The sequence below is a fragment of the Epinephelus moara genome, chromosome 23 (genome assembly GCF_006386435.1).
Source record: "Epinephelus moara isolate mb chromosome 23, YSFRI_EMoa_1.0, whole genome shotgun sequence".
NCBI classification, from domain to species: domain Eukaryota; kingdom Metazoa; phylum Chordata; class Actinopteri; order Perciformes; family Serranidae; genus Epinephelus; species Epinephelus moara.
This window is the reverse complement of record NC_065528.1, coordinates 14,273,550-14,288,519: the sequence shown is the minus strand read 5'-3', so window position 1 is coordinate 14,288,519 and position 14,970 is coordinate 14,273,550. Positions and strand designations below refer to the sequence as shown.

At 38.9% G+C, this 14,970-nt stretch overlaps 1 protein-coding gene across 1 annotated transcript in view; it reads right to left on the bottom strand.

The window, feature by feature from the left end:
* Positions 1 to 13,237, bottom strand: part of LOC126385258 (mucin-19-like) — a 60,845-nt gene extending 47,608 nt beyond the window's left edge. The window contains exons 1-2 of the mRNA XM_050036868.1: positions 13,115 to 13,237; positions 11,884 to 11,928 (exon numbers count right to left, since the gene is read on the bottom strand). Coding sequence (XP_049892825.1) covers positions 11,884 to 11,928; positions 13,115 to 13,163 — 94 coding nt within the window. The 5' untranslated portion in view covers positions 13,164 to 13,237. The remainder of the gene's footprint in view (positions 1 to 11,883; positions 11,929 to 13,114) is intronic.
* Positions 13,238 to 14,970: the final 1,733 nt, after the last annotated feature.

The window sequence follows — 14,970 nt, the reverse complement described above, 5'->3', positions numbered from 1 at the left end:
GATTACTGTTAATTTATTATGCTGATCTGTTCTGTATGACATCTATTGCACGTCTGTCCATCCTGGAAGAGGGATCCCTCCTCAGTTGCTCTTCCTGAGGTTTCTACCGTTAAAGGGTTTTTTTTGGGGGGAGTTTTTCCTTATCCGCTGGACAGAGGGATGTCGTATGCTGTAAAGCCCTGTGAGGCAAATTGTGATTTGTGATATTGGGCTTTATAAATACAATTGATTGACTGATTGACTGATTGATTGATTGATTGATTGATTGATTGATTGATTGATTGATTGAGATTGATTGATTGATTGATGTGACCAATGGATTTCGTTCACACTTTGATGTTTGGTCTCACCTCTAAAAGAGTGTACTGACACTGTCCATCAAAGCGGTACCACTTGGAGTCAAAGGTCTGGTAGTGTCCGTTTCCGTAAACTTGACACTTCCCGGGGCAGGGCTCGTCTCTGCAGTGCCACTGACCCTGACCACAGATACTGTGAGACAGTGTCAGTTAGTTAAGCAGCCTTTCCATCTCAGCTGTATTAGCTTTTGGAAGAATAAGATTTTTTTGAATGAACGTGTAGGAAAGCAGCACTAATGCAGGTGTTACCATGTTTTACAGTTGGTTTTGACGTGCTGTCCTGCACTGAACACTTTGCCGCTGTACACACAGGTGCAGTTGTCCAGAGAAACACAGTTGCCACGGTGATCCTCGTACTGGTCATGTGGGCAGTAACAGCCACTCTTGCAGGTCATACTTGCACTCTGGAAATCGCATCAAAGGAAAATCTTTTAGATCGAGGAAATGTTTGACCCATCACAATAAAAGTTAGTAGCCACATTATTATATTACAGTTTTGACAAACACGTCAGCAGCTGATGTGAAAAGAAAAATGAATGACACAAGAATAGTGTAAAGCCATGTATGTAAACATGTAATCTGTTGACCTACCATTGGTTTGCTGAGGCTGTCACAGGTTTTCTGAGATGTGCTAACAGGGTCCTCGGAGCAGTGAACACAAACCTTCCCATTTCTGCATCCTGATGCAAGCAATCATTAAATACAGAAAACATACGAGTGTGTTAGTTATATTTCAGATAGTTTGACACTTTGTCAGAGTTAAAGGGATCTTTTTATCAGCAAAATACTGTTTGATTTGTCACTATTAACAAATGAAGTTAAAACCACAGAGCAGAGATAACAAGGGATAAGTTTAATATGACAGTGATGAAAGAATATATATTTACCACAATCTTCAGAACACTGCAGCTCTCCATTCTCACAGATGCTGGAATAGAGACATTCATAACACATATTTGCTCAAGTATGTGTACATCATAAGGCCCTGACGCACCAATCTGACATCCATGAATCAATGGAGACAAAGGCCAACTGCCTCATATTGCCTGTGTCTCAGCTAAAACGTTGTACTTGAACACAACGCAAAGACAACAGCCAACAGCTAACTTGCATGTACGTTTTGCGTCTGCGTGAGAGGAAATAACTCTCCAACACCAGCAGGTGGCAGCAGTCTGTATTTGTCATTCGAAAATGGAAACTGGAAGACTGTCGGGAAAGATTCAAGATGCTAGTTAGCCAGTTAGCACATTAATAACACAGCCCGTTGTTGAAAGAACACGATATTTACCATGTGTTTGCGAACAATAATACAAACATTCACAAACTGTTTCTGCTAAAGAGTTCAATGGCAAAAAAAAGTAATATTATCTCACATAACGCCCCCTTTGACTTTAATTGTTGTTTACTTTCCTCACTTTCCTTTCTCTTCTTGTGCACTGCGCTAAACTGCCAATAAGAGTGATTGCATTTACGATCGGGCCCCACCATCTCCCGCTCCGATTAACATGCTGAATTGGCCAAAAAAGGACGACAAGGGCCAACTGGTGCCAGTGGTGGGTAACACACAGCAAAAACTAAGGCGAAAGACGCTCACAGATGGCACAACACTGACCGACGGCCAACTGTTAGCTTGGTGTGTCAGGGTCCATAGGTGTAGACTACACAATTGAGGACACTTTTGCAGCACTGGGGAGACTTGGTTAGGGCAGACAGTGAGTAATAGTCTCACCCGTTGCTGAAGTAAACAACAGAATTAAAATGTTAAGATAAATGTTAGTAAAGTTTTAAATGGCTGTAAATACTCAGATGATTAACTCACCACCTTCGTCCGTCAATAGCAACAGTACCCGGGGGCGTTGTACCGCCATAATAGTGGCAAGGGCACTCTGCTTTTGGGGTACAGGTGTGTCCTTGGTTCAGGTGAGTTCCCTCTGGACAGCCACAGCCCTCTACAGGAGCATCGTCCAGCCCGCAGCAAGGGTCAGGACCAGACAGGGAGCGGCATGTGTGGTTGCAGGCTTGCATGTTGTACGAGAATTCAAGGTTCTTCTGGCATGTCAAAGCTGTGACACAATATTGTGATTAACATCTAGTATAGCACAGGGTTGCAGACAGAGTAAGCTGTATATTTGTTTGTACTGAACTCACTGCAGTTGGTGGCTGCCCTCCAGTCACCAATTACAACACCCAGACTGGCACAGGCTTTGGCATAGTTGCCCAGAGCAACACACAGGCACTGCTGCAGACTGCTGCCACAGTTACATGTTCTTAGGATGCAAGCCTGGAAATAACAACAGTTTCATGTTAACAATGGTAGCTCACAGATACGTCAAAACTTACTGAGGATTTATTATGGTGCAAAAGTCATGTTACCATGTGGTAGTGATCGCTTGGGATATGACCGTGGCACTTAGCAAATATCCCAGCTGGGTCGTTCAACACGGAGCACTTTTCATCTGCAAATATTTCTGCAAAATACATATTTACAAAATGAAATGTCCTTGTGGATCAACTATTTCTATCATATCACCTAGAAGCAAGCAAACTAGTGAGTAAATTTCAGAGTTTCAATATAAAAATGTACCAATTGTTTCATATCTATTTAAAAAAAAAAAAAAAAAAAGTTTCATCCATTATACGCAGAATTCAGGAAGACAATAAAATACTTTGTGTGACTTTATCCACACATTTACAACATTTCACAAGCACACTTATAACATTTATTGGTACCATTGTCAGTGTTAATGCAGATGGGCATGTTCCTCGTACAAGCACCCGAACTCCAGGACTGAGCAAAAGGCTGAGCTGAGTTCTCGATGATCCCGCTGCTGGTGGTGAAGTCGTCTGTGGTGTCATTGTTGTTGTTGCCACAAAGACCTGAAAGATACATTGATTATAATTACAAATAAAACATTTTTAAATATTTTTTTACAGTGCATTTTTTATGGTACATTTTTTATAATACACCTTTTATAGTACAGTTTTTTTTTGTTTTTTTCTAGTATAATTTTTTATAATGCAATTTTTATAATACATTTTTATAGTACAATTTTTCTAGTGGTACATTTTTTCATAGTAAAATTGATTTTATTGTTCAAAGTTTTATATCAACATTTCTTTTATAATACAACTTTTTATCATACAATTTTATTTTACTTTATTTTAATTTTATTTTAGTGCATATTTTACAGTACATTTTAATAGTAAAATGGTTTAATAGTACAAATTTCCACAGTTTTACAATACATTTTTGTATGCTACAACTTTTTATATAAAAAATTATTTTATAAAATTTTTAATAGTAAAATGGTTTAATAGTACAATTTTTATGGTGCCTTTTTTATAATAATATTTCTGTTATAATACCATTTTTTAATAGTACAATAATTTAAATTTATTTTGAAAATTTGTTTCTTCTTTTGTTTGTTACTGTTTAAAACGCGGACACATGCATACGCACACACATATGTGCGCACATATCAAAATAAAAGCAACATATGAGTAGTAACATGACCTTGTTTTCTAATTCCTTGATGAACCTTTGTTAACTGGCCCGTATTCATCATTCTTGTATTCCTTGAATCATTCTGTTAGTGTTTTGTCTTGCAATTTAAAAAAAGATAACACTACAGAGAATAGAAACTACCTTTGTATTTATTTTTGGGGGGTTTTTTGTCTTGAAAGCTCAAAACTACAGGCCATAATAAAGGTGAATCCCTTGTTTGTAGATCAAGATCCGAACCTGAGATCAGGCCTGAGTGGTTTGTGGGTGGGTTGATATACAGCTGGATTTCAGGAAACATCTGGACCTCCATCTTCATACCAAAGGATGTGTGGACGTGGACGTACATGGAGGACTGCCAGAAAACCAAAGCATGTTCTGACAGGTGACAGAGAGTGGTTAGTGAGCTGGGGAGTATATAACAGGACTCGTAAACAGATGCAATGGACAACAATCCTTTTTTACCAGACTCATGAAGTTCAGTGATCTCCTCCCCACTGAATATCACCCTGTTGGGTGAGAACTCATACGTTTCCTGCAAATCCAAAAAAGAAGAGCATTTATGTATATTCACTGACTGTTCACTTCTGTTCTGTTCACTTTAGATTTAATCCTCAAAGACTGCTTGTACCTGAAAAAGCTTAAGAGTAACAGTTTTCATGGAGGGTGCCTCTGCAGAAAACTTGATTATTATCATCCAGTTGAGACCCTTAAAGAACAACACAGCCATTAGTATCATAAAAAGTCAACATAGGTTAATGGCACATGTTGGGGTAGTATCATAAAAAGTCAACATAGGTTAATGGCACATGTTGGGGTAGTGAGAAAAATTCACCAGTGAAGCCACATATGTGCATTTGTCAGGGACGGCATATTGTTTGCCGTCAAATGTTGTCACAAACTGCCCTTCAATGAGACATGTGGGTGGGCAGGAGTTTTCAGAGCATCGCCATTTCCCACTGTCACACACACTGTGGAGAGAAATGATGACGAAACTTTAATTGAAAAAATCAAACTAGCTCATTTCATTGAGCCCAAGTACACATTTGTAATTCATGGATATTCCATCAGTGCCAAACCAGTTTTTTCTCGCTTACCATGACTGACATTTGGTGCTGCGTATGTCTCCGGTTGAGTAGGTCTGGCCAGCAAATACACAGGAGCAGCTGGACACACTCACACAGTGGAAGCCATCTGCATGATCATTAAGCACCGTACCTACAACACAAATTAGTATACCTTTATAATAAGGATCATATAGCCTAAACAAGCAATGAAACAACAAGTGAGCTACATCATGAAGTCAGATGGTGCTCACCTTTTGGGCAGACACAGGAGCTAGTGAGTTCCTGGTTGCAGAATGTGAGGTTTTGGCTGGAGCAGCTGGGAGCAAAGGCTGCGCCCTGTTCTACATAAACCAGGTCTCCTGGACAACTTGGCTTCACTGCAAAACAGAAACAGGCAATCACATCAAGTGTTCATCAAATTAGTGTCCAAACTTGAATTTGAGCCAATTTGAAACTTTAAAACGAATTTATAATCTAATCTTGTAAACCCCTGTCAGCACAAACACATGTGGCAAACACAGCAAAACTTTGCTCAAAATCACAGAACTTTATTCTCAGTCCTAGTGTGAATCCCAAAGTCTGGAATACCAAAATATGTCAGGCTGAATTTTGGGGAAATATGTACAAGATGGCACTAAACATTGAGATTATTTAAATTTGATGACACTGTACAGCCATAAAAACATCTAATCTTTCATTTCAACCCAACCACCAGAAAAAATGTCGGCATTGTACATTTCTGCAAACCACAGATACATTATATTTGCATGTTATTATGTAGCAGAGCAACTATTTTTTATGCCAACATCCCAGCAGGAGAAACAGTGATAGGTTTCTACAAATGACCCAAATTTGGTGCCTAAAAGGCTGCTGGAAACACAGCAGCGTTAGTTTTAAACAGTGGTCTGCAGCTTGGCAGGTGTCTCACCTAGGAGACACACTATCCATCTTTCCCTCTACCTTAAAATAACAAAAGTCAGCTCACATACTACGTCACTTGTTATATGATGATATGATACGTATCATATCAAATGTTGATATGATATGTATGAAAGACTACGGCCTCTAGTTTCGCAGACCGGGCGAGGCGGGGGCGCAGCACACCTGCGCTTCACCAACTGGGTGTGGCCAGGCGGATTTTGCAAGTTTGGCACACCGTGCGCGCTGGCATAGCTACTCCTCTTTCCCACCTCCGTCCTTCCTACCTGCGCAAGTCAGAGAGAGGGAGGAGAGAAGGCGTGGAGTGGGTTTTACACAGCCGATTCACATCACACCAATCAAATGAGCCCCTCTCCTCACCCTTAAATGCGCCACGCGAAGGCATAATGAGAGTTTACTCAATTCGCCATGGCAAAAGAGAGCAGCAGCGTCAGACGGCCAAACTTCTCCCAGGAGGAAACTGATGTTTTGGTCCGGGAGGTCCAAGCTCGCAGTGTCCAAATATACAGAACTGCGAGCAGACCTCCACGGGCTGATGATGCAAAGGTAGCCTGGGAGGAGGTCACCACAATTGTAAATCAATGTTGCGTTTCTCTCGTGCGTGTGTGCTCTCTCTTTCTCTCTCGCAGTTTCACTCTGTTTCTTTTCTTTTGACTTTTCTAAGATGACAGATGCTGAATATATACTCCCTATCTGATGCTGTGGCTGTTTGTGGTTGGCTGAGAGGGATGTAAACTCATTAGTCTGCAGCTGTGTTAATCAAATCAGATTAGAGGCCTACATGTTAACTCAGTGTAAATGTGATGTAACTTCACTGAAGACTTGTGCAAAAGATGATTTTTTGAAACTTAAAGCGACAAAATAAAGGTAAAAGCTGGATGTTAAGGGGTTAAAGAGCACCTACCACATGTGGTTACATCTCTCCATATCCTCCAGACATAGCTGTTGTTCCCACAGTGTTGGGCAACTTCTTTGAAGAAAGCACAGCTGATGTCTTTGCTCATTTCGTAGCTGTAAATGTTCTCTTCACAGAGTTGGATATAATGAGGCGTCATGGCTTGCAGACAATCCAAAGTGTAGGAAAAGAACATTCTGCATTCCTACAAATACCAGAGAAACATTCAGAATTAGGAGTGTTTAAACACAGCTGAATAGATTGACTCCTCAAAAAGTGAATTAATGAAAACATTGTTGAGACTGACATTCACGTCTCCATGGGCCTCATGCAGCAACATTCTCTTAAATTTCTCTCATATTTTCTCCTAAAGTTCTGTTAGAAAAAAAAGACCAGGTGTGCTCCAAAGTACATACAGCAGCAGTACCAACAGAAGACAGGAATCTAGTATCGTCACAACATTCATTCAGGTGTGTTTGAACAGTCAGTTATGGCAACAGTTGACTTACTGTATTCACAGCAGAAACAGGATCTCGGATTTGACATGTGTCCTTGGCGAGCACGCTCTCCTGAATCAGCTGCTGCTTGTTGCCTAATTTCATTTAAAAAAATAAAAATATTTGCTGCTCCTATAAGGCCTACAAAAAGTTATACTGCTAACTGCCATTGTTTACTAAAACTATTCTGCTATCAATTCAAACGTACCTGGGAAGTTCTGTTTTCCACACAGTCCGGTCATGCCAGTGCTCAGCTCCTGCTCCACCTCCACCTTAACATGTTTTTAAAAAGACATCAGTCAGTGAGGTTAGTGCTCTGCAGTACAGAACTAGCTGTGAATGTTCCAGTTAGCTTAAGATCATAATGCATTGTGTTTGAATGCCTGTGTTTATGCTCTCATGTGTGTCTACTCCCTTCAACTCACCCACACAGTGTCTATTCCCCCGGGGACACTGTACCAGGTGACAGACAGTGGAAGCAGCGAGCTCCTCAGTCTGGTGTAGATGCCGTACTGAAAGATATGCTGGTAGGTGTGGTCGTATGGAAGGTAAACACTGTTGACAAATAAACACACAGAGGTATCAAAAGAGGTGGGGGAAATCCTGTACTTACGTAAAAGTACTGATACAACACTGTAAAAATACTCTATTACAACTTAAAGTTCTGTGTTGAAAATATTACTTAAGTAAGAGCACGTAAGTCCAACCAGTAAAAAATGTAAATCAAGTTAAGCAATCAAAATTGTTTGTGTGCAAAAATCTTAATTTGTAAAGCGACTAAAGTTATCAAATAATCATAGAGGAGTAAAAAGTAAAATATATTCTTCTGAAGTTTTGTGGAGCTTGATGGGAAATTCAGAGCATATGAGTTGTCTGCACATGGTTCTCGACATAGAGGTGGCTGAGCTGGCAGCTAGCAGCTAACGATGCTAACGCCATAAACAACGCTAAACAATGGCAACAGTGCTGAAAGAGCTAACAGTGTTACCAGGGAGAAACCGGAGGATGGGTGCTACATTAATGCAATGACGATGATGTCAGCAGTAACCACTATATAAGCGTAGTGCAAAGTGGCAGCAAAGAGCTAGCCAGTGGGATACACACATGCACAAACATGCACAGCTGCACCGGCTTACCACAGCAAACTACAGAGAAGCTCGGATTACAACACACACAGAGGTAGCGTGACTTTACTCTCTGCTCAGGACGCCATTACTCCACTAAATCTTTACATAGCCAGTGAATGTAGCATACAGAACCTTTGAGTAGAGTACACGAGTGAGTGAACTTTCCACTACTAGAAAAACAGCTTTCTTTTTAACCCTGAATGATGGTAAGTCATCTCACTTCCTCAAATTTGATTTGAAAGGAAAGATAAAATTGGTTAAATATTACAGCGTCCACTTCCCCCAAAACAGCCCAGTCTGTAAGTCACCTTGCAGACGTAACAACTTGCCGTAACACCCACAGAGATAAACTATTAATAATGCAGAGTCCCAGAGTCACAGCTAATAATCAACTAACATTGTTGACATTAAGAATCCATAAAAACATCAACCACCTGGCTGAGTATAAATGCCATTTAGGTGATTGATTTATGCCTTTTGGCAAAACTCACCTATCGCTTTCTCACACTTTAACTGCAGTTTGTGTGGGTGAATAACGGTATTGATTTTTGGATTATACATTTCCAGAGTCAGGGGATCTCAAACTTTGATTGAGTCATTATTTGGTTATGGAAGCATGTTGCTGCCACACCAAGAAAAAAAAAAACTGATCAGTATCAAGTAATGACGTGAAAAGTTTATTGTTATAATAAGATGTTTTTTGCATTTTAACAAGATATTTTCCTAGAAACTCATGTTTCAGTGAACTATTTGATGAAGTGTGACTTCATACTTTGGTTGAGACATGGTGAGATTTTGCTGTTATTGAGCAGAGTGGATGATATTGTGATAAGTATGTGTACTCTAGGCCTACACTAATAAGGATTTTAATGATTCTCTGTCAAAAACCAGTGTGGACAATGACAGAATTAAACGAATATGCCTCTGAGTAGATTTATTGAATTAAATGATGGTCTGAACATAATTAATGGTCAGCTGTTGTAAGTGGCTATCGGACATTTTTGTTCTATTTGTCCCTTTCAGAGTTATGAAGCGTTCAATGCAGCAGTAACATAGGGATGATAATGAGGCTTAAGAACAAGCTTTTCATGTTTTCTTCGTGGACGTAGAATAAATGCTTGTTTTGATAACTGTCTGAGGTGTGGTAAAGCCGAGTGCTATAGTCAGGTGTAGGCCAATCTGGAAATCCATCGGTAAAAAAAAAAAAAAAAAAAAAAAGGATTTTTTTTTTCTTCCTTTACCTCTGGAGGCACAGCCCGGAGTTTTTCGACTAACGGAAGTGCAGGTGCCTTGGCGATCGCTCACGCCCTTCACTTCCGGCGGTGCCCAGGGAATCTCCGTGTTGTTTACAAATACTTTGGGTAGAAAACCAGCAGAGTTTAGCTATATATCACATTTTTCATGTCAGTATATCACCGTGTAGATTAATCTGATGTTTGTTAAGTCTATAAACACAATGATTGAACAAATGTTACTATTTCTGTGTGTTTTGTAAATAACATGGTTATCGTAGATTAGCTGGGCTAACCGTTAGCTGTTAACGTTAGCCATTAGCGGTGTATGTAATAACCATAGACTGTATAAAAATAAGGTAATAACTCAATAAACAGTCCGTGAATAAAATATTTTTTCCAGTGGATATCTTAGTTACAACATGATTGAGCTAGCAAAGCAGTTTTGTGTTGCTATGTGTGGTATTTATTCAGTTATGGGAAATCATGATGTCTAGAAAGCATCAGTGGCTGCAGCTGACAGGGACAGTTAGCAAAGCTAACATCAGGACGTCATCTGTTAAAAGCCTCCTGTTGTCGGATATGACATGAAACTACTCCAGTTAGCTCAAACATGTTGTAACTCAGACATCCGCTGGAAAAAATATTTTTTTTCACGTTGACGAGACGGCGTTTTGAGTGGAGCGGTCGCTATGGACGCGGAGCTTGCTGTTTCTGTAGGTACACATTTCCTGGGGACACCTGCACGTCTCGGCCACGCCCCCTCCATTGTGACTGGCTAAAGCGTAGCATCATTCAAACTCAAAGCCCCACCCTCCCCCCCTCTCTAGTCGTCTTTCACACAGGGCTGCTGACAGATTCTACAATGTAAATTGCAGAATCTGTCTTGAGAGATTAGGTGTAGGCTAGTTACCAATGAGTAAAGAGCATGAGTTCAGACAGCTATGGCTGCTCACAATCAGCTGGAAAACAAGGCCCACTCTGCTACTTCAGTACCAAAGCAGCGCCATGGCCTGTCAGTGGTGATAAGAGGGATACATTTGTTCACTCCCCCAAATCATCTACTGATCAGATACATGTATCCAATCACTCACATAAGAACGTTTTACTTGCAGAGCACATTTTGAACTGAGCTTTATAATGATTCTCTGTTGAAATCTGGATTGGGGAAGCTAAGAAACAGATGTTTCTACACGCCTCTCTCCTTAGAAAATCCTTAAAATCCTTTTTAGTGTAGCCCTAGAATACGCATACTTATCAGGATATCATCCGCCACACTCAATGACAGCAAAATCTCCCCATATCTCAACCAAAGTATAAAATGAAACTTAATCAATTAGTGTAAATGAGCCATATCCCTCAATTAATTCCATATCTACGTGGCTGCAGTTAATGAAACCATATCAGTGTATTAGTGTTGGACCCAAACCTTTTCTTCTCCACCATGATGCTTCCACTCTGCACAATGGTCTTGACTTTGTTGATGATGATCTCGACTTGGTCCAGCAGCCCGTTGTCACCTCGCCGTAAGGTGATATCACATTCCACCCGATTGTGTGTGAAGCGGGTGAGGGTGAACGGGCAGTTGGACCGAACATAGAAACTTGAACCGTTGAAGGGCTGGACGACGCCGCTGCCAAATGTCCTGCAAGTGTCTGATCACAATTTACTGATTAATGCCAGGAAATGAACACCTGACTGAAATACATATAATATACAGTAAATATATAATAAAATATATAATAAATCAATTCATTATTTTTGTTATGTCAGATTGAGAGTTTAAAAAGTTAAGATTTTTAAATGTAATCAGCTATACAACCCTTTAATAATCAGTTCAGAACTCGATACATATAACTTCTTCACCCACAGAAATAAGATTTCTAAGAGTACCATTTTAAATCAGTAAGCCACATCATCAACTATTGTTTCACATCTATAAAGATTTAAGTAAAAGAAAGTATTTATTTGTCACATGCACAATCACACACAGCACAACTGTGGCTTGCTCCATTAACAAACTAATAAATAGCAATGAAAAGAATAAACTACAATAGAATAAATTGAACCAAGTAACATAAAATATTGACAAACCAAACAATAAAACAATATATCTGTATGATAAGAGAAATGAAGTGAAACATTGAAACAATAAAATAGAATAAGTTTCAGAAAAGCTGAAACAATATAACTGGTACATGTAACATTTGCAACGATCAGACTAGATCAGATCAGACAAGGATCCAACACTGACTGGCTTATACTCACATTTCTGAATTTCTGTTGTTGTGACTGACTCTCCTGTGCCTAGAACTAGGAGAGAAATACAGCGTCAAGGTGGACGTTAACATCAATTATAATCAAAAATCATGAATAATAACACAAATACTTTGGATATAGGATAATACTGTTATACCAGATGCTGTATTTGAATTAAAATAATAAATATTGTATAAAGATATATAATGCACAAATAGTGCACGAGTGAAAGTATTTAGAGCCTTTAAAAAATAATTTCTGAAGAAAAGTAAAAGTACCTATAGTGCAATATTAGATACAATGATCAGTTACAAGTTGGAGTCCTGCATTGAAAATGTCACTTCGAGAAAAGTATTATGAGCTCACTCTATTTTACAGCATTAAAAGTTAAAGTACTCATAATGAAAAAAAAATGCTCATGTCAGTGTTATAACAGTTAACTAATTATAGTACTGGGTGGTTTAATCTACAGCAGTCAGTGGTGGAATGGAACTAAGTATATTAACTCAAGTACTGTACTTAGATAGAATTGAGGTACTTGGACTTCACTTTAGTATTTCAATTTAATGCTACTTTATACTTCTAATCTAATACATTTCAGAGGAAAATATTGTACTTTTTACCCCACTTTATTTATTTGATAACTTTAGTTTCTAGTTATTTCGCAGATTTAGATTATACTACAAGATACAAATTGACTAATAAATATCATTATAGTTTAAGCGACCCACAGTAAATAAGTAATTAAAATGAGCTCCACCTTTACAAGCTGCAACATGAAAGTAATGTACACATTAATTCATCAGTAATTAAAATTTAGTAACACATTATTTACATATATATTTTTATTTTTTGCTTAAATTTCATTTTTTATGCAGGAATTTGACTTGTAACAAAGTATGTCTGCATTTTGGTATTGCTACTTTTACTTTTAGAGATCTGAGTACTTAATTTACCACTTGCGACAGTGCATCATATTTCATACGCTCTAAAGTTTTGTCTGAAAATTCTTAATTTGTAAAGTAACAAGTAAACAAAGCTTTCAAATAAATGTAGTGGAATAAAAATGACTATTTCATTTTGAATTGTTGTTCAGTAAATGTATAAGGTAACATGATATTAAAATGGTAAAATACAAATACCTGAAATTTATATTTAAGTGCAGTTACTGAGTAAACGTCTTTTCTGCTTTGAAGAATTAAGTCATATTCACATAATTAAATTAACAGCTGCATTGTACCTGAGGCCAGTGAAAAGCAGAATGCCAGCATCCATCGCTGGGAGGTCATGCTGCCTGATGCTCTCTCACAGGTGAAACCAGGAGAAACTACACAGACAGCCTACCGCATGGCTTATATAGTCCATACACACACACACACACTCTAAACCACCCACCATGTACTCATTGACGTGCACACATACCAGGAAACTAGAAATAGGGGGGGGGAGATTAAACATTAAAATAATTGATAATTAAGCAGACATGTGAACATGATCTCACAGTGCAGGAAAACCATCTTAATTTAAAGCATATCCTGCTTATCATGTTTCATCTACAGTTAAGGAAATCTATTTCATGGTATAACAACAATCCCTCTGATATTTACTCCCGTGGGAAATTGTGAGTGCGTGTGTGAAAGCGAGATCTTGATTCGAAACATGTCAGGATGGATGCACAAACACAGTGCGGAAGACTCATTGCAGAGTTTGAAACTTGATCTTCTTCTTTTATTCTTTTAAATCCTTACATTTCCTGGAATCCTGACAGAAATGATAACACATACATATCCAGGTCACCAAGTGCACACTTAATGGGTAAAATATTAAGTCCTGCATAATGAACAAAGACGGATGGTTACTCTTGGCAAACACTGGTGACACAGACAATGAGTTGCAAGTTTACAAAGGATAAATGGACCCATGACAGAATGAGAAATGAGCCCACAGGTAAATGGTCAGGGTGCATGAACCAGGATGTAGTTGGTTATTTTTTCAGGTGGAGAGCTGAGGGAGAGTACCACATGACGTTTAAAGACGTGTCCTGCAGCTACTCAGATTTCTTTGCTTGCAAAGATTTAACCTGGAGCGGCAAACTGAGTTAAAAAGTATCTTAACTTGCTTTAGCTAGGTGGTAAAAGGACAAATCTGCCACCACGATCAAAACGTCTGCAGCCACGTTTAGATTTTCTATCTTCAGAGCTGGAACGTTCATTGGGTGCACTGTTAGAATATATAACATTGATATTATTTGCTATTTTTTTGCAGACGGACGGCACAGACAGAGCAGCAGAATGGCAGGCACAGTGAAAGTGATCAGATCAACTGACGTGGTCTCTGTTAAGGTGGTCCTGGCTGCAACACTGTTGGCATGGAAAATTAAATTATTGTGCTCTGGTCACATTTCACTGGCATCAGGTATATCTACTGACTGTACCTGCCATAGAGGCAAAAATAGCACTTCCTGTTCATCTTTTTCACAGAAATTATCAGTTACAGCTTTAAAGGTAGAAAGTAACATCTGGGAAACAGGAAGAAACTTTAGTTTTGAATATTACAAAACTTTTTGAATTATTATGACATTAAGATAATAGTTTATAGTACCATTAGCGCCACAAAGAGCTCTAAAACAAGCTAACGTTAACTGTCACACACACACACACACACACACACCTGATATGTCATCACCTTAAAAGGCTAAGCTAATGTGTTAGCAACCTACCTACTTCAGCAGATACGGAAACACCAACATATCTTTGGAGTCAAGTTTCTGGCCACTAGCAAATATAAGTCCAATATTTACTCACGCTGGTTTGGTCTCCAAAAAATCCTGAGAAAAATAGCTTTTAGCTTTTACCTTCTAACGGCTAGCCGCTTTAGCTAACGTTAGCTAGCTGCTAACTTTGTTATGCTGCTGGTTTGTGCTGGATAGTTATACTGGGTTTGTCTGAGCTTGTTGTTGAAAGCAGCTGCCTGTCACTAATGGAAACATGGTCAATGAAAACAGTGAGACTAAGCTGTACATTAAATGTACCATAAAATAAAAACAGTAAGCTTAACATGGCTATTAAGTTATGTTATAACTGCAAAGGATGGTGA